General features: G+C 39.8%; 1 protein-coding gene across 2 annotated transcripts in view; it reads right to left on the bottom strand.

Annotated features, from left to right (window-relative positions):
* Positions 1 to 4,090: 4,090 nt before the first annotated feature.
* OGN (osteoglycin) overlaps positions 4,091 to 13,684 on the bottom strand; it is a 67,246-nt gene continuing 57,652 nt past the window's right edge. For both annotated transcript variants that reach the window (XM_086938939.1, XM_086938940.1), the window contains exon 7: positions 4,091 to 4,592. In XM_086938939.1, coding sequence (XP_086795065.1) covers positions 4,422 to 4,592 — 171 coding nt within the window. In that variant the 3' untranslated portion in view covers positions 4,091 to 4,421. The remainder of the gene's footprint in view (positions 4,593 to 13,684) is intronic.

The raw sequence follows: 13,684 nt of genomic DNA, 5'->3' as shown, positions 1-13,684 counted from the left end.
CCAAAGTAATTCGGTCAGGGCTAGAAAGCTCTCTGACAATTTAAAAAATATCTTTAGATTTGTTGCTAGTGCTAAGTACCCAGGTAGAATAGAAGACCTTTTTTGCCTCCACTATGGCAGCCTTGTAACCAGTAAGTGCTTGTTCATTTTGGACATCTATTTTTGGTCCCAAGGTAAATCTTGCAACTAAGTCGGACCTGATTTCTGTATCCGAGCGGCTCACCATTGCGATTGACTTCAATTTGCGTGTTTGGCACTTAATGCTTGTTTTTGCTATTTTTATTGAAAACTTTACAAATTCATATCTTTCATCATATTACAATTTACTTTATTTTTCTAAATTGGTTTGAGATTTTTCTTGTGTTGTGTTTTGACTTTAATACTGATTTGGTACTGCATAAATACTTTTCACAATGCCTCTAAATTAAGCTTATCTGCTCTGTGCCATAGGCACCAGGGTGTTAAGCACAGGTTAATTTATAGACTTTAGTGGTTCACCCTGTAAAGAACTGTGTTTGTTGCTCAGGGTGGATAGTTACCCCCTTGTCTAACAACCTAGGGGCATATTTACAAGGACTTATTGTCACCAGAATGTCGCCCTTTCTATCTTTCTGATAGCTTTAACTCCTTCTCCTTATTTACGACGCAGCGTTAAGCCACTTAACATGGCTTGACGCTGCCTTGTAAATAATGCCCCTATTCACGCAGCACTTAGCATGAAAGGGATGTGCCATGGGTGTTGCAGTGTGCATTCCACTGCTACGCCCATTGTTTTTTGACGCCGACCCATATTTACAAGGTATGGGGCAGTGCCAAAAGTCTTGCAAGGGAATACCTTGTCTTAAGCAGGTGATATGAATAGAAATGTGCTATTTCTCCCCGTGTTTTGCTCCTTCCTCATGTGCTGCATTCAGCAAACATAGATAGAGCAAATCGCCTTAAAAGATTATCCCTTTCCTGCACATAAACAATTGCCCCTGTAGCACAGGCACTCTAGCAAAATGGCGCTAGGGTGCCTGCGCTGGTGCTAGGCATATTTTAGTGACAGAGCTAGGGGTAATGCAGGGGTGTGCCGTATTCTTGTGAATACAGCCCATCCCTGAACTTTCAAACTGTCGGAGTGCAGCATCACCAATTTTGTTGTAACATCACGCTCCGCTAGTTTCTTGTAAATATGCCTCCTGATTTCTTTCAAGCTGTATCTAACTTAGGTCACCAAAAAACAGTAACTATTACAGAAAGTGGGGGAAGTGCACCACTACTTGCAGTTGTAAGAGCCTTCATGTAGAAAGACAAGTTTATTTAAGTTGAAAAGGCAAACTACAATTCAATAATTTCCCCAAATCCTGCACATGCGTAATGTGTGCAATGCCATTGCAAGTCAGCAATCAAGGTAACACTACACATTTAAGAACGTAACTCATGACATTGTGATTAATACATACAATGGATAAAAATGTTTGTGAATCAGCCAAAAGCTCAGTTTGGGTAGCTGTTAACTAATGCTTTTGAGGCTCTGCCCCTAAATGTGACTGTCTCTCTTCCAATGATTGAGGCAAACAGCGCATTTCCAGTTGTTTTATTAAAATGTGGAAGACTTTAGAAAGATTCATAGAAAACGTTCCTCACTGAAGGACCAATGAACATTCACAGTGAATATGAGCGACCAGTCAGAGTTCGTCTATAAGAAAGTAAATATTGGTCTTTTCAATGTCCTTTGGAATTTTGAAATGGGTGAATTACTTTGTCTTATCAGCTTTAAGTCGTGTTCAAATAAGTGACGCAAATTATTTTTACGCACAATACATTTATTTTACAAATCCCTCCTGAACAGTCACAAACATCAAACATGAAACCTCAAAAACGGTCAAAAAAGCTAGCAGCTCAGTTACTGAGTTTGTAGCCACTGAAGCCTATTGCTACTTGCTTGCCAAACATTCTCAGAACTGTACAAGCAAAGGAATGTTTGTCAATACTGAAAAACAAAACGCTAATGTACAAAAATTAATATTTTTACTATCAGTTAATATGAAAACGAAGCATTAAACATACACAAAAAATAATCTGCTATTTTTCTTGCAGTTTCTATAAAGATTGATTTATCTGCCCAGTATTAACTTTTATTTCCATGTTCCGACTTGGGCAATGCTGAATGTCTTTACCATTCCATTTCAGCACACTGTGGGCCAGCTCTTATACATTTTGTCTGGGTCTGTGATTTTTTTAGGCAACCCTGCATCTGTAGCAAGTACTTTTTCAGTGACACTTGCAGCGATGACCAGAGCAAAAATTACATTTATGCTGGTGACCAATACAAATATAACATTTCAGACTAGTCAGTAGGGAATCATAATGGTGCATGAGTGATGCTAAATTATATGGCAGTTGGCACCAGTGAAAAACGTTTGTGATCCAAACTGTCCCATCTCACATGATCTTTTATATTCCCAGCCATTTATATGGTGACGTTTTGGCTTTCTTTGAATATCGTGACTGTAATCTGTGTTGTGACTAATCAGCGCCTACATTTTTGCCTAATATTATATTTCCTGACTCCTGTTGGAGAGCTCTTATGTTAGGACTTTGCTGTGCCATTCCATTCACCCATTGTCAATTTCCTTTGTGACCTGGTGTGTATAGAATTAGCATAGACTAGGCATTGCTTTAAATTATAATAGCTAGAATCTGGTTTATAGCAATGCATTTAAAGTAATTAGATGTCTTTGGTCCTCCTTAATACTTTTGTGATAGGAGGCAGTAGGACGTCCACGAAACAAGGCCTGACATTTATTGGGTAGGTGATAGTTCCAGCTCTGAAATGTTTTCCTCACATCCACCCTAAGTTACATTTAAGAGCAGAGCTGCCCCAGATGAGGAGATAAACTGGATTTGCTCCTTCCTGAGTGGCTGCACCCAGTCATCATCTTCAATCCTTCCCCCGGACGCATCCAACCTCATCTTCAGAGTTCCACAAAGATCATCATTCTACCCCCTCTTTTAACACCTACAGGACCCCACTCGCCAGCATCATCTGCACCCATGGAATCAATGCCATATCCTATGCTGATAACTCCCAGTTCATATTCCCCGCTTCAATAAGACGCCAAACACAGTACCAATTTCTCCTCCTGTGTGACCAAAGTCACCAGATGGATGAAAACCACAAGTCTCAGAGACACCTTGCTCCGTGACTCTATCTGGTGCCCTGCCAAACTCAGACTCACATCCTGGAAACCCATGCAGAGAATTTCAGAATAGTAATCAACAACCAACTCACTATGACCAGCTAAGTGAACGCAGTCTCTGTCTCCTGCTTTCACACACTTAAGATCTTCAAGAAGGCTCCTCACCAACACTCACAGTACAGTCATGTAAACACTCCTCCCCAGAAAGCCAGACTATGGCAACACACTCTATGTTGGAATCAATGCTAAGATGACCAGAACACACCACACTATACAAAACTTTGTGGCCAGGCTTGCCCTCAACCTCACATTCCTCAAACATCATGCCCCACCTTAAAATACTCCACTGGCTCCCAGTCCACAGATAAGCACTCTTCAAACTCCTTATGCACACACAGCCTTGCACAACATTGGCCCCACATACCTTAACAAAGGCATAAACTTCCACAAACCTGCCAGAAATATCCGCTCTCAGACAGACTCATATTTACCCATACCCACTGTATAAGAAGAACCAGACCCTGCGATTGTGCCTTCTGTTACACTTCTAAAACCTAGAATGACCTAGCACTGCACATCAGAAACTCCTCTTCAATTCTTGAATTCTGCAAGAAACCAAAGACATGGCTCTTCACCTAGCCCGACTGTGGCTCGGCCCATTCAGCTCCTGTTTCCACGCCAAGATACCCTCCAGATGAGTTGTGCAGTATACAAATACACATAAGGTTGATGAGGCGACAGCTACTATCACACCAGCTGAAGGTGGCTTATCTTACCCTGCCCTTATGCCAATCTTGCATGGCCAAGACTTGCGGGTAGTGCAAGGTCTAGGAGGGGAGTGGACAATTTGGGTAGCCAGGTTCAGGATCCAATAATGAATAACAAAAAGTAAACATTTAACAATCGAAGTTACATAAAATCTTTAATCTGTGACAAAAAAGCACAGCTTTTAATACAGATTTGCATACAGAACTTCAGGAAGTCATACAATAAGGTGACAACATCAAAACAGAAATATTGCAAAAAAAAGTTTTTGCTACTGTTTAGCTTTAACAAAATAGCATACTGGGTAATTTAGCTCAATTAAATGTGGAAAACTTTGCAGAACATCCATGCAGTTCTTTTTTTCAGAAAAGCTTAATTGTAAAGAATTTTCATTGAAGAGATCATTTCAGGCCTTCTTCACCAAAGGCGTACGTGACTTTTGAAAGGATCTGGTGTTACCTTTCCTATTTATTAAAAGTAGGATCCAGTCGGAAGCATTTTCAAGCAGGTGAAACTGTTTGGATACTTTCCCAAAATGACTGGGTTGCCTTCCATTCTTATCTCATCCATTTTTGTTCGAACATAACGAGTATTGTTAGATTTGCAGAATGTGTCATCAGTGATGGATGTGATGTTGTTGAACTGTAAAACAGAAAAATTGATTGTTTAGTCATGCTTGAATTAGTAAGAAAACCATTCACTTGCTGCAATTTGGAAGGAGAATTGTACCACACACACTTTCCGAAATCACCAGCTGGCACTGAAATGCAAACATCATTTTTGCGAGGTGTAGCAACACAGTGGATACCTCATTGGCTTGAGATTAGTTCAATTTACTGTCAGATCATTTTCACATTCTCTGCCTAGTTTATGTGAATGGTTTTCTTTGGCCCTGTTTCAAAATGCCAGTTAAGAAGCAGTGTAATCGCCAGTTCATCATTCCAATCTGACATACGCCCTGATTGTAAGTTATGTAGAAAAGGATTGGATATTTACCACAGTGGTAAATACCATTACTCCGGGATAGGTATTTTCCAAATGTGATATGAATGAATGGTATTGTATTGTATTATAATTGCATTTATATAGCTCTTACTACCCTTGACGAGGCATTGAATTGCTTTTCAGCGAGTAGCATGCTACTCTGGAACCCAAAAAAGGATTAGTGATGAATTAGAATAGGTAAATATGAGATGAATTTGAGCGGTGGATATGTGAGTCTGTTATGTGGGTTGAAAAAGATAGAAGAGGGAAGGGCTTGCATTTTTATAGCCCTTTGTACCCCTGATGAGGCATCAGAAACAATTTTCGATGAGTAGCACGCTACTCCAGAACCCAAATAGGATTAGTGGTGCATTAGTATAGGGAAATATGAAATTAATTTGAGTGGTGGACATGTTAGTCTGTTAGTTGGATTGAAAAGGATAGTGGAGTGAATGGATGGATGAATGAATGAACATTCTTTCCTACTTTATTTTGCCACGAGAACAGTGTCTTAGCGTAATTGAAAAGTAAATTCCTTTCCAAGTTTTTTACTTGGAAATGATTCATAACATGAAAAAATGAACAAATTCCGCATATTTTTCCATTTTTCCGGACATTTTACCCCATTACACTTCCACAGGTTTGACCTGTTAGAATATAATATGGTAAAACTGCTAGGGTGTGATAACTATTACACAACTTGTAATTACGATCACTGTGCAAACTCCGCTTTGCAAAGGGATCAGAATTTAGCCCTGAGCCTGTAATCCAAACCTATGCTGTGCTCATCCCCTCTGCAGTCTATCTGAAGAAACACATTTAGGAAAGCTTCAAATTGATAGGAAATCTATTGTGAGAAGGAATTAAAGGTAGCCTTGCATCAGATGACTGGATCCCATGTAACTAATACCCCGCTTACCACCTTATTAGGATACACAAAAGACCTTGAGGCCCCAATCAGACGGTATGTATCGCTGGGTCTACTCCTGACTAAGCGCAGGTTGTTCTGCAGGTGGGGAAGAGGACGGGCACCCAAATGTTAGGAATGGCTAAATGATCTTATATTCTGCCAGGAGCAATTAACTATATATGCAGAGTTGATGCCACCTACGTCCCGACCATGGGATATTTGGGAACCCCTGCAAACATATCAGCTGGAATGGTCCGACACAGTAGAGGCAGAAGGTGGGAAGACAGAGAACCCACAAAAGACACAACAATAAACAGGAAATACACAAGGGGGCGGTTGGAGGGACAACGTTGGGAAACACTGGGTGTGATTAAGAATGCACAAAAGATTCATACAAGATGTAACTGGGTATTAAGCAAATTAGAAGTAATTCAATTCAATTTGTTTTTATTTGTTTGATTCATTAAAATCTTACAAAACAGCTAAAACTTATACAAATATAGAATGCTAACACAATGCATATATTCAAAAACTACTAGTAAGACAATAAAATATTCTGTCCTTAAAATTATTAATTTAGTAGAACCATCTTGACACTGATTATAGTCTATTCAAAGACAGGCTTCCAACTTTTTTGAACCAATATGAGAAATTTCACGAAAGCTGAATTAATTGATAGGTCTTCTAGATCTAAGGTTGCCATTAGAGCCTGTCTACAAGTCCTTACTCCTCGTTCGTTAAACAGTTTCTTAAGTATACTTTTTCTTTCCGCTTCCAGGTTCGGGCAAAGGCACGCTAGGTGTAAGATGTTTTCTTGACCAGATTTACATAGCCTACACAAACAGATATCATCCGTTCTTTTACATGGTCCCAAATGGCATAAGCCTGGAAAGATACCAAACCTAGCATTGATAAAATTTTTTTTTTTTTTACGACCAAGATGTTTCCAGATAGGTTTGTATCTTTTTTTTCTTAAAACCATTTACGATTGGCCATGCATGCTGTCTTTTAACAAAGTTATCTTTGTCCTTTATCAAGGAGAGATAGTCCGTGATTTTATTTACTGTCTTTTTAAAACTCTCCTGCTTAACCATGGAGTTCCAGATAGGAGCTATACCATACTCATTAATTGCTAGATTTAAAAATGAGGCGGTAGTTAAGGAGCAGTTATGACTTATTTCTTGCCAAAGTAGACGAGACATTTCTATTTTTTTTTTTTTTTCTTTTTTTTTTATTGGCAAATTCAAACCTAATACAGGTTCACAGACATAGACAGATAATAATAAACAAACAAATAAAAAAAAATAAAAAAGGGAGAATATTATTAATTCATGTCGTAACTTGAAATGATACAAATAAAGCAAAAAAGTGTTTAAAACATCCCTAACAAAATATCTATATACAAGGGAGAAGAGCAGGGTAAACAGAGAAACATGTCAAATTGATTAACCACTAATAGAATCTGACTAGCCCCTCTCATTGGCGTACCATCTAGCAATGGGGTCCCAAATCTGTGCTCCAACTACTCTGGCTTTTCTACCTCTAGAAGCATATATTGCGATTTCCTGTTTATAAACTGAAACAAATCGACTTAGCCACATTTGAAAAGTTGGGGGTTCTGGATCTTTCCATCGAGCTGCCAGAATGATACGAAAAACAGCATATCCCAGAAACATAACCGCTTGTTCCTCGCTATTGTGACCCAGAGAATCATCATGACCAAATATATATAGAGTTAATGAATCTCTTAGCTGATGTCCAAATATCTGGACCCAAAACTCCAGTATCATGGTTTTTAACCTTGTGAGTTCTGAGAATTCGGAAAACATGTGTATGAGGTTAGCCTGTGGTTGTTTGCATCTTGGGCAGTTATCATCAACCCGAAGGCCCCAAGTAAATAATTTTGCCGGTGTGTAATATAAATTGTAAATAACTCTATAATATTGTGCTTTTAAATTAGAAGCTATAAAATATTTTGTGGAGAGAGCAATGGAGAGATCAATATCTACATTGGGGTTTTCCAGTTTTACAGCCCAGGATTGTTCAGTTCGTTCTAGATCATCAGGGGTTTTATCCATCAGCATTTGATATAGCGACCCTATTCTTGTAGTATTTTTGCCTATAGATTCAAGAAGGGGCAAGTTATCTAATGTTGTTGTTGTTGGTATAACGTTACGAATGCTCAGCAAAATTTGAAAATATTTGAGAAAATCATACGTGGGAATGGAGTATTTTCTTTGGAAAGATTCAAAAGAAGTGGGGACATTACATCCTAAGAAGTCACCAACTGTGTTGATGCCTAAACGTTCCCATCTCTGTGAGGTAGTATCATTAAGAGATGGAGAGATAATCTTACTATGCCAGAGAGGGGTATATTTTGAAAAGGTGGGAATAAATAGGTAGCTTTCCACACGGCCCAGGCATCTACAACTGTCTTTAATTTAATTTTTCTGTAATACGTGGAATCTACTTGTCTTAAAAATAAACCCTTACATTTATCACCAAGGCTAAGCTCATAGATCGAGGGAATATATGCGTCTGGGGGCAAAGACGTAATTTTTTTACCAGTTAGTAGGGGGTCCATAGATTGTATTAATGTTGCCCACATGTAAAGTTCTACATTAGGAATGGCTAGTCCTCCTCTATCCTGTGGTAGCGACATCCAACAAAGTGCTCTTCTTATCTTGCCATAACTCCACATAAATTTAGAGATAGTAGAGTTAATGATCTTAATGAAGTTAGGTCCCGCTAGCAACGGGATTGCTCTAAAAAGGTAGAGAACCCGCGGAAAAATATTCATTTTTATATAGTTTGCCCTTCCAATTATAGATAGATGTAGATTGTCTATTCTTTTAAGATCTTTTTTAATTTTATCAATAAGGGGGGTGTAATTTAAATAATTAATTTTATCCACCTCAGTAGTAAGGCATATACCTAAATATGTAGCCTCTTTAACTTTAAAGGACGAGACATTTCATTGTCATAATCGTTTTTTATTCTGTTCCACACTTTAATTATGTTTCCTTTTCTTGCACAAGATTGGTCGTTTAGGCCGAATTCCAATCTCACTTGGGTTTGTGAGGCATTCTTTGGGAGAGGCTGTGAGTCGCTGGGAGCTGGAAGCGCAACGCAATGAGGAGAAGCGTGTTACTGCCACAGCAGTTGGCGTTGCATTACTGAAGAAGCATGCCGCAGCTGTTCGCCATTGCATCGCAGACAAAACATGTTGCATCACCGGAGAAGCGAGTCCGCCGCCGCAGAAGTCGTCGTAGCGTTACTGGAGAAGTGTTTCGGTGGGCCTGTCGCGGCTCCAAAGTTCATCGATTTCGCTGCACAGCCGTCAGGCATGCACGCATCGCATCCACGTTGTTGCATCGCATCAAAGACGCCATTTTGTCGCATTGCACCGGATCGTCACATTGCATCGAGGCACCATCTTGTCGCATCGTAACCGGAACGCAGTAAGAAACCGATGCATCACCTCCTCTCCGGTAAGAAACCGACGCATCACCTCCCCAGCGCTGCAGTAAGGAACCGATGTATCCCCTCCCCCGAAGCAAGGAACCGACGCATCACCTTCCCTGCCACCCTTTTGTTTGTATTGCGTGACGCATCCCAGGTACTTTGAGAATGAAGTGTCGCATTTACCATCTACATTGAACTAAGCTATTTCTACAATTTTAATGTCATATTTTTATTACAGTATTGTGGATTTTTGTAATTTGGTCTTTTGTTAAGTCTAGTATAGATTACTTATTTTTCTAAACTGGTGTGGTGTCCATTTGTAGTGTTTTCACTGTATTACTGTATTTGTTCACAAATGCTTTACACACTGCCTCTGAGATAAGCCTGTCTGCTCGTGCCAAGCTACCAAGGGGGTGAGAAGTGTAGTCCCTTACCCTGACTAGAAGCAAGGGTCCCTATTTGGACAAAGGTGAAAACAATTGCCAACTAGAAACCCCCATTTCTAACAATAGGGTATATGATTAGTTGAGGACATCATGATTTTATCAACAATGCTAATATTGTTTTTTGTTGTAAGGCTGATTCGAGGCCTGGGTATGTTAATTTACTGCTGGAAAGACCAATACAAAGATTTTTTTTAAAGAAGGAAGAAAAGAAAGAAAGGTACAAGACAAAGGTGGTAAGAAGTTATATAAACAGAACACTTTAGGAATAATCTAGAATAATTAATATTGAAAGGTGTATTTCCTCACAGAAAGAGAATCTGGCAAATTTATGACACTGCAGAACCTTTAAAGAAAACATCTGTTTCTTAAGCAAATAAACATAGCATCTAACAAGTTAAGAAATCTACTAATCCTTGAAAGTAGTAGATGCAAGTTGAACAAGCACTGCCAAGTGGCTGACCTTTTTATAGTGAAAGTGCGTACTAATTAAAGTGCAAGCTTGTGTGAGTGTCTAATGCATGTACAAGTGGCAAATGCAGTAGGCGAATGTAGGTGTTTATGGATGCATCAGTGAGAGAGTGCCTGGATGCATTGGAGGATAATTGACTATGTCTGTGCACTCTCTTATTTATTCATCCATTTATCGACCTTCTGAATTTTAGCATTACTTCACTAAATAATCCAGACAACCACACACACACAATTGCCCTTCGAGAAGCACTTTCATTAAAAAAGCACAACAGGCCTACAATTCTACCAAGCGCCTAGAATAGTGCAATCTCTATACCGACAAGGGAGATCATACTGAAGAACGAGAATCTCGGCCATCATAAGATAAACCAACTGTGTACTGTTAACCAATCAAAATGATCAGTCAACCTCAGAAACAAGAGAAAACAGGAAATCATTCCCAAATGTGTGTCTTTAAAAGTGACACTTTGTGACCTTGTCCATAACATTTTGTGCTATTATCTGGAATTTAACTTGGTGGCAGACATTCTAGAATTTCTCCTGACATTTGACTAGAGTCTCATATGTTTTATTTTTAATATTCTGTTTTTGAAAGATGTGTGCCTTTTGCATGCCATTTTATTTTCTGTGGGAAATTACACACATTGCTTTTAAAATAAAATTCACAAAATGGTATGCAATGGGCAGCACTTGAGAAATGAGACATGCAAAGTCATAAACACTCTGGGAAACGTAAACATAAAAACATAGCATGTTACACCTGGTAAGTTGCTAAGTACCGTAGAATAATGATGATTCAGTTGTGCATGCAACCCGAGACTGCAACAACCTCTGAGTGCAGGAAAAAGATGGATGCTGGGTGGCATCCTTCAGCAAAGTTGAAAAGAGCAAGAGGCAACCAGCAACTACCGGGTGTCTACAGCACCAGACGAGAGGTGAGCTGGTGCCTGATTTGCAAGTGCCTGTTTTTGAGATCCTAGAGTGCTCTATGCAGGGTAGAATGTTCTTTGAGCAGCTGCAGAAACTGCCTCTGCTGTTAGGGGTTGAAGCTCAGGTTGGTGGTGTGGGTCTTGTCTAGGATTGCACTGACAGTAACTAGCAAGATGCATCTGAGGTTCATCCTCTTCACACAGACTCCCTCTTTACATGACTTTTAGCACCTTTGCCCACACACTCTTTACTTCTTTATATGTGCTATATGGCCTACGTTTGTTTGTAGACGGCAAGAGGGTGCCATCTAACATCTAGGGATGGACTACTGCTTTGGCATTCACCACTCCAAAATGTAAACCTGGAAAATATTCCCGTCAGCTGAACAAAAATGTAAAAGTCCCTCTGCTTTGCTTTTAAGATCTCAAATTTTTCCTCTCCTAGCATCTTGGCTAACCTGCTTTCATCATATACTCCCACCCGCCAACTCCGCTCGATAGGTCATCATCTGGCGGTTGTTCCCCGGGTAAGGAGGGTACGTGCTGGTGGGCACTCTTTCCGCACACTGGCAGCAAAACTCTGGAACTCACTTCCTATACACATTCGCAGCATTGATAATTACCTGACTTTTCGTAAGGCTATTAAGACTCACCTCTTTCCTCCACTATAGGCATCTTTCTGTAGATAGCCTCCGCTTCTGTTTGCTATTAGCGCTGGGACGCCCCTTTGCTGGGGCAGCTGTGCGCTCTATAAAACTACATAACATAACATAAAACAAGTAATGACTGGAAGAGGGAGACCTAAAGCAACCAGTGGCTGAGGAAGGCTTACTCAAGCCCCTTGTGTTCATGTTCATGACAGCAAGTGCAGTATATCACCAGATCCAAGAAGATCAATATACATTCATAATTAATTTTAAGTCCAACCAATTCACAACATGGCATTAAATATAGTAAAATGGCCTGATTGCCCTTTTGGATGCCAATGGCCTGATTTGGGATTTGGTGGGCCGGTACTGTCTCACAAATGTGGAGGATTTCCCATCCTCCTTATCACAAGTGCTGCAGGATATAATGCACATATAATAAGGTGGATGGGAAAACCATAATGTTTGTGACGTAGTAACTCATCCGCCAAACTCTAAAACATGCCCCAAGTACCTAAGTTAGTTTTGGTGATTATAGAAAATCATTCCGTTTTTGGAGATCATGGTAAATCTATTTAAGAATCCACTGGCAGAATTTTCTTCACCATACTATTCTTAATGGTGGAGGACATCTACCACTGGATTCTCTTGTGGATTTAGTAATTCCTTAGGAACTGGAAGATTTTCCATTACTGCCCAACTCTAAATCAGACGTGTAGTGTACTTACTTCCACTTTAAAAATTGTATCCATTGTAATCTGTTCTCTGTTTCTATATGCACTGTCTCTTCGGTATGAATACATAGTAGGGGAACTAGTGGAACATGAAACTAGGCTATTGCTAGTGTTTAGAATTGGTCAAGTAGTACCCTTTTGTGAAGTGCTGGTTATATTGAAAACAAAGACATCAAAGGTACTTCCAGATTTGCTTTAATCCAGGATAACAGCAGCTACATTGGAGTACAGCTATCCACACCGAAGCGCAACTGTTGAATGAGCTATTCAACAGTTGGAGCCTCGGAGTAGACAAGAACTTGAAGAATGCAGCCTTTGAAAATGCATACTTACAGGGCTGCACATGCTGGTATGATGAAACAGAACAAGAAATACAATAGTAATAATAAACATAGAAGAAATACATATGAATAAACAAAAACACGATACCTAATAAAGTAAATGTAACACTTAACACCTTTTTCCTTCTTGACTGGCTACATCTCTGTCAATGTATTGTGCCAATTACATGGCCCAATTGCAATCCCTGCCAAGCAGTGCTTAAGTTTTGCGATGTTTGCTGGCAGAGAGCACTGGCACTCATATTTGACCCAGAGTGAGCCAGAAAAAGGCAAAAAAGTGAGACAGAAGAAGGAAGACAAAAAAAAGTGACAATGAGAGAACGCATGGCTGAAAAAGAATCTGCAAGATTGTTATAAAGATACAGGAAGAGCAAGCTGGTGGAAGAGACGTGAGGTGCTATCCAAACAAGGCTACCATGGTATTCAACAACGCTTGAGGAGGGCTCTTAAGAAACTTTAGGCACCAGTGTTATCTTAAGGATTTTTGGGCCCCCGGGTAAGGCATACTTTGGGGACCACTGTCCATAATCACTTTGAATCTTATTATCCGCTTTCATGCTAGTTGTATCCCGCACAATGCCAAACAAACTTTCATAAATGGGTTTCATGCAAAACGGTTGCGATATGTACTTCTGAAGACCCCAGAAATCCTTAAAATGACGCTGAGCAAAGAGAGACAGACGTAAAAGTAGGCAGAGAAAAGAAAAGAGGTTCAAATATAGTTATATACAGAGGTGAATTAGAAAGAGAGAAGGCTTACTTTCCCAGGGGGTCCCCTAGAAGGTAGGGGCTTTGGGCAATTGCCCA

The sequence above is a fragment of the Lissotriton vulgaris genome, chromosome 9, assembly GCF_964263255.1.
Source record: "Lissotriton vulgaris chromosome 9, aLisVul1.2, whole genome shotgun sequence".
Lineage (NCBI taxonomy): Eukaryota > Metazoa > Chordata > Amphibia > Caudata > Salamandridae > Lissotriton > Lissotriton vulgaris.
Note: the sequence above shows the minus strand (reverse complement) of the source record. Positions and strands in the feature narration are given on the sequence as shown.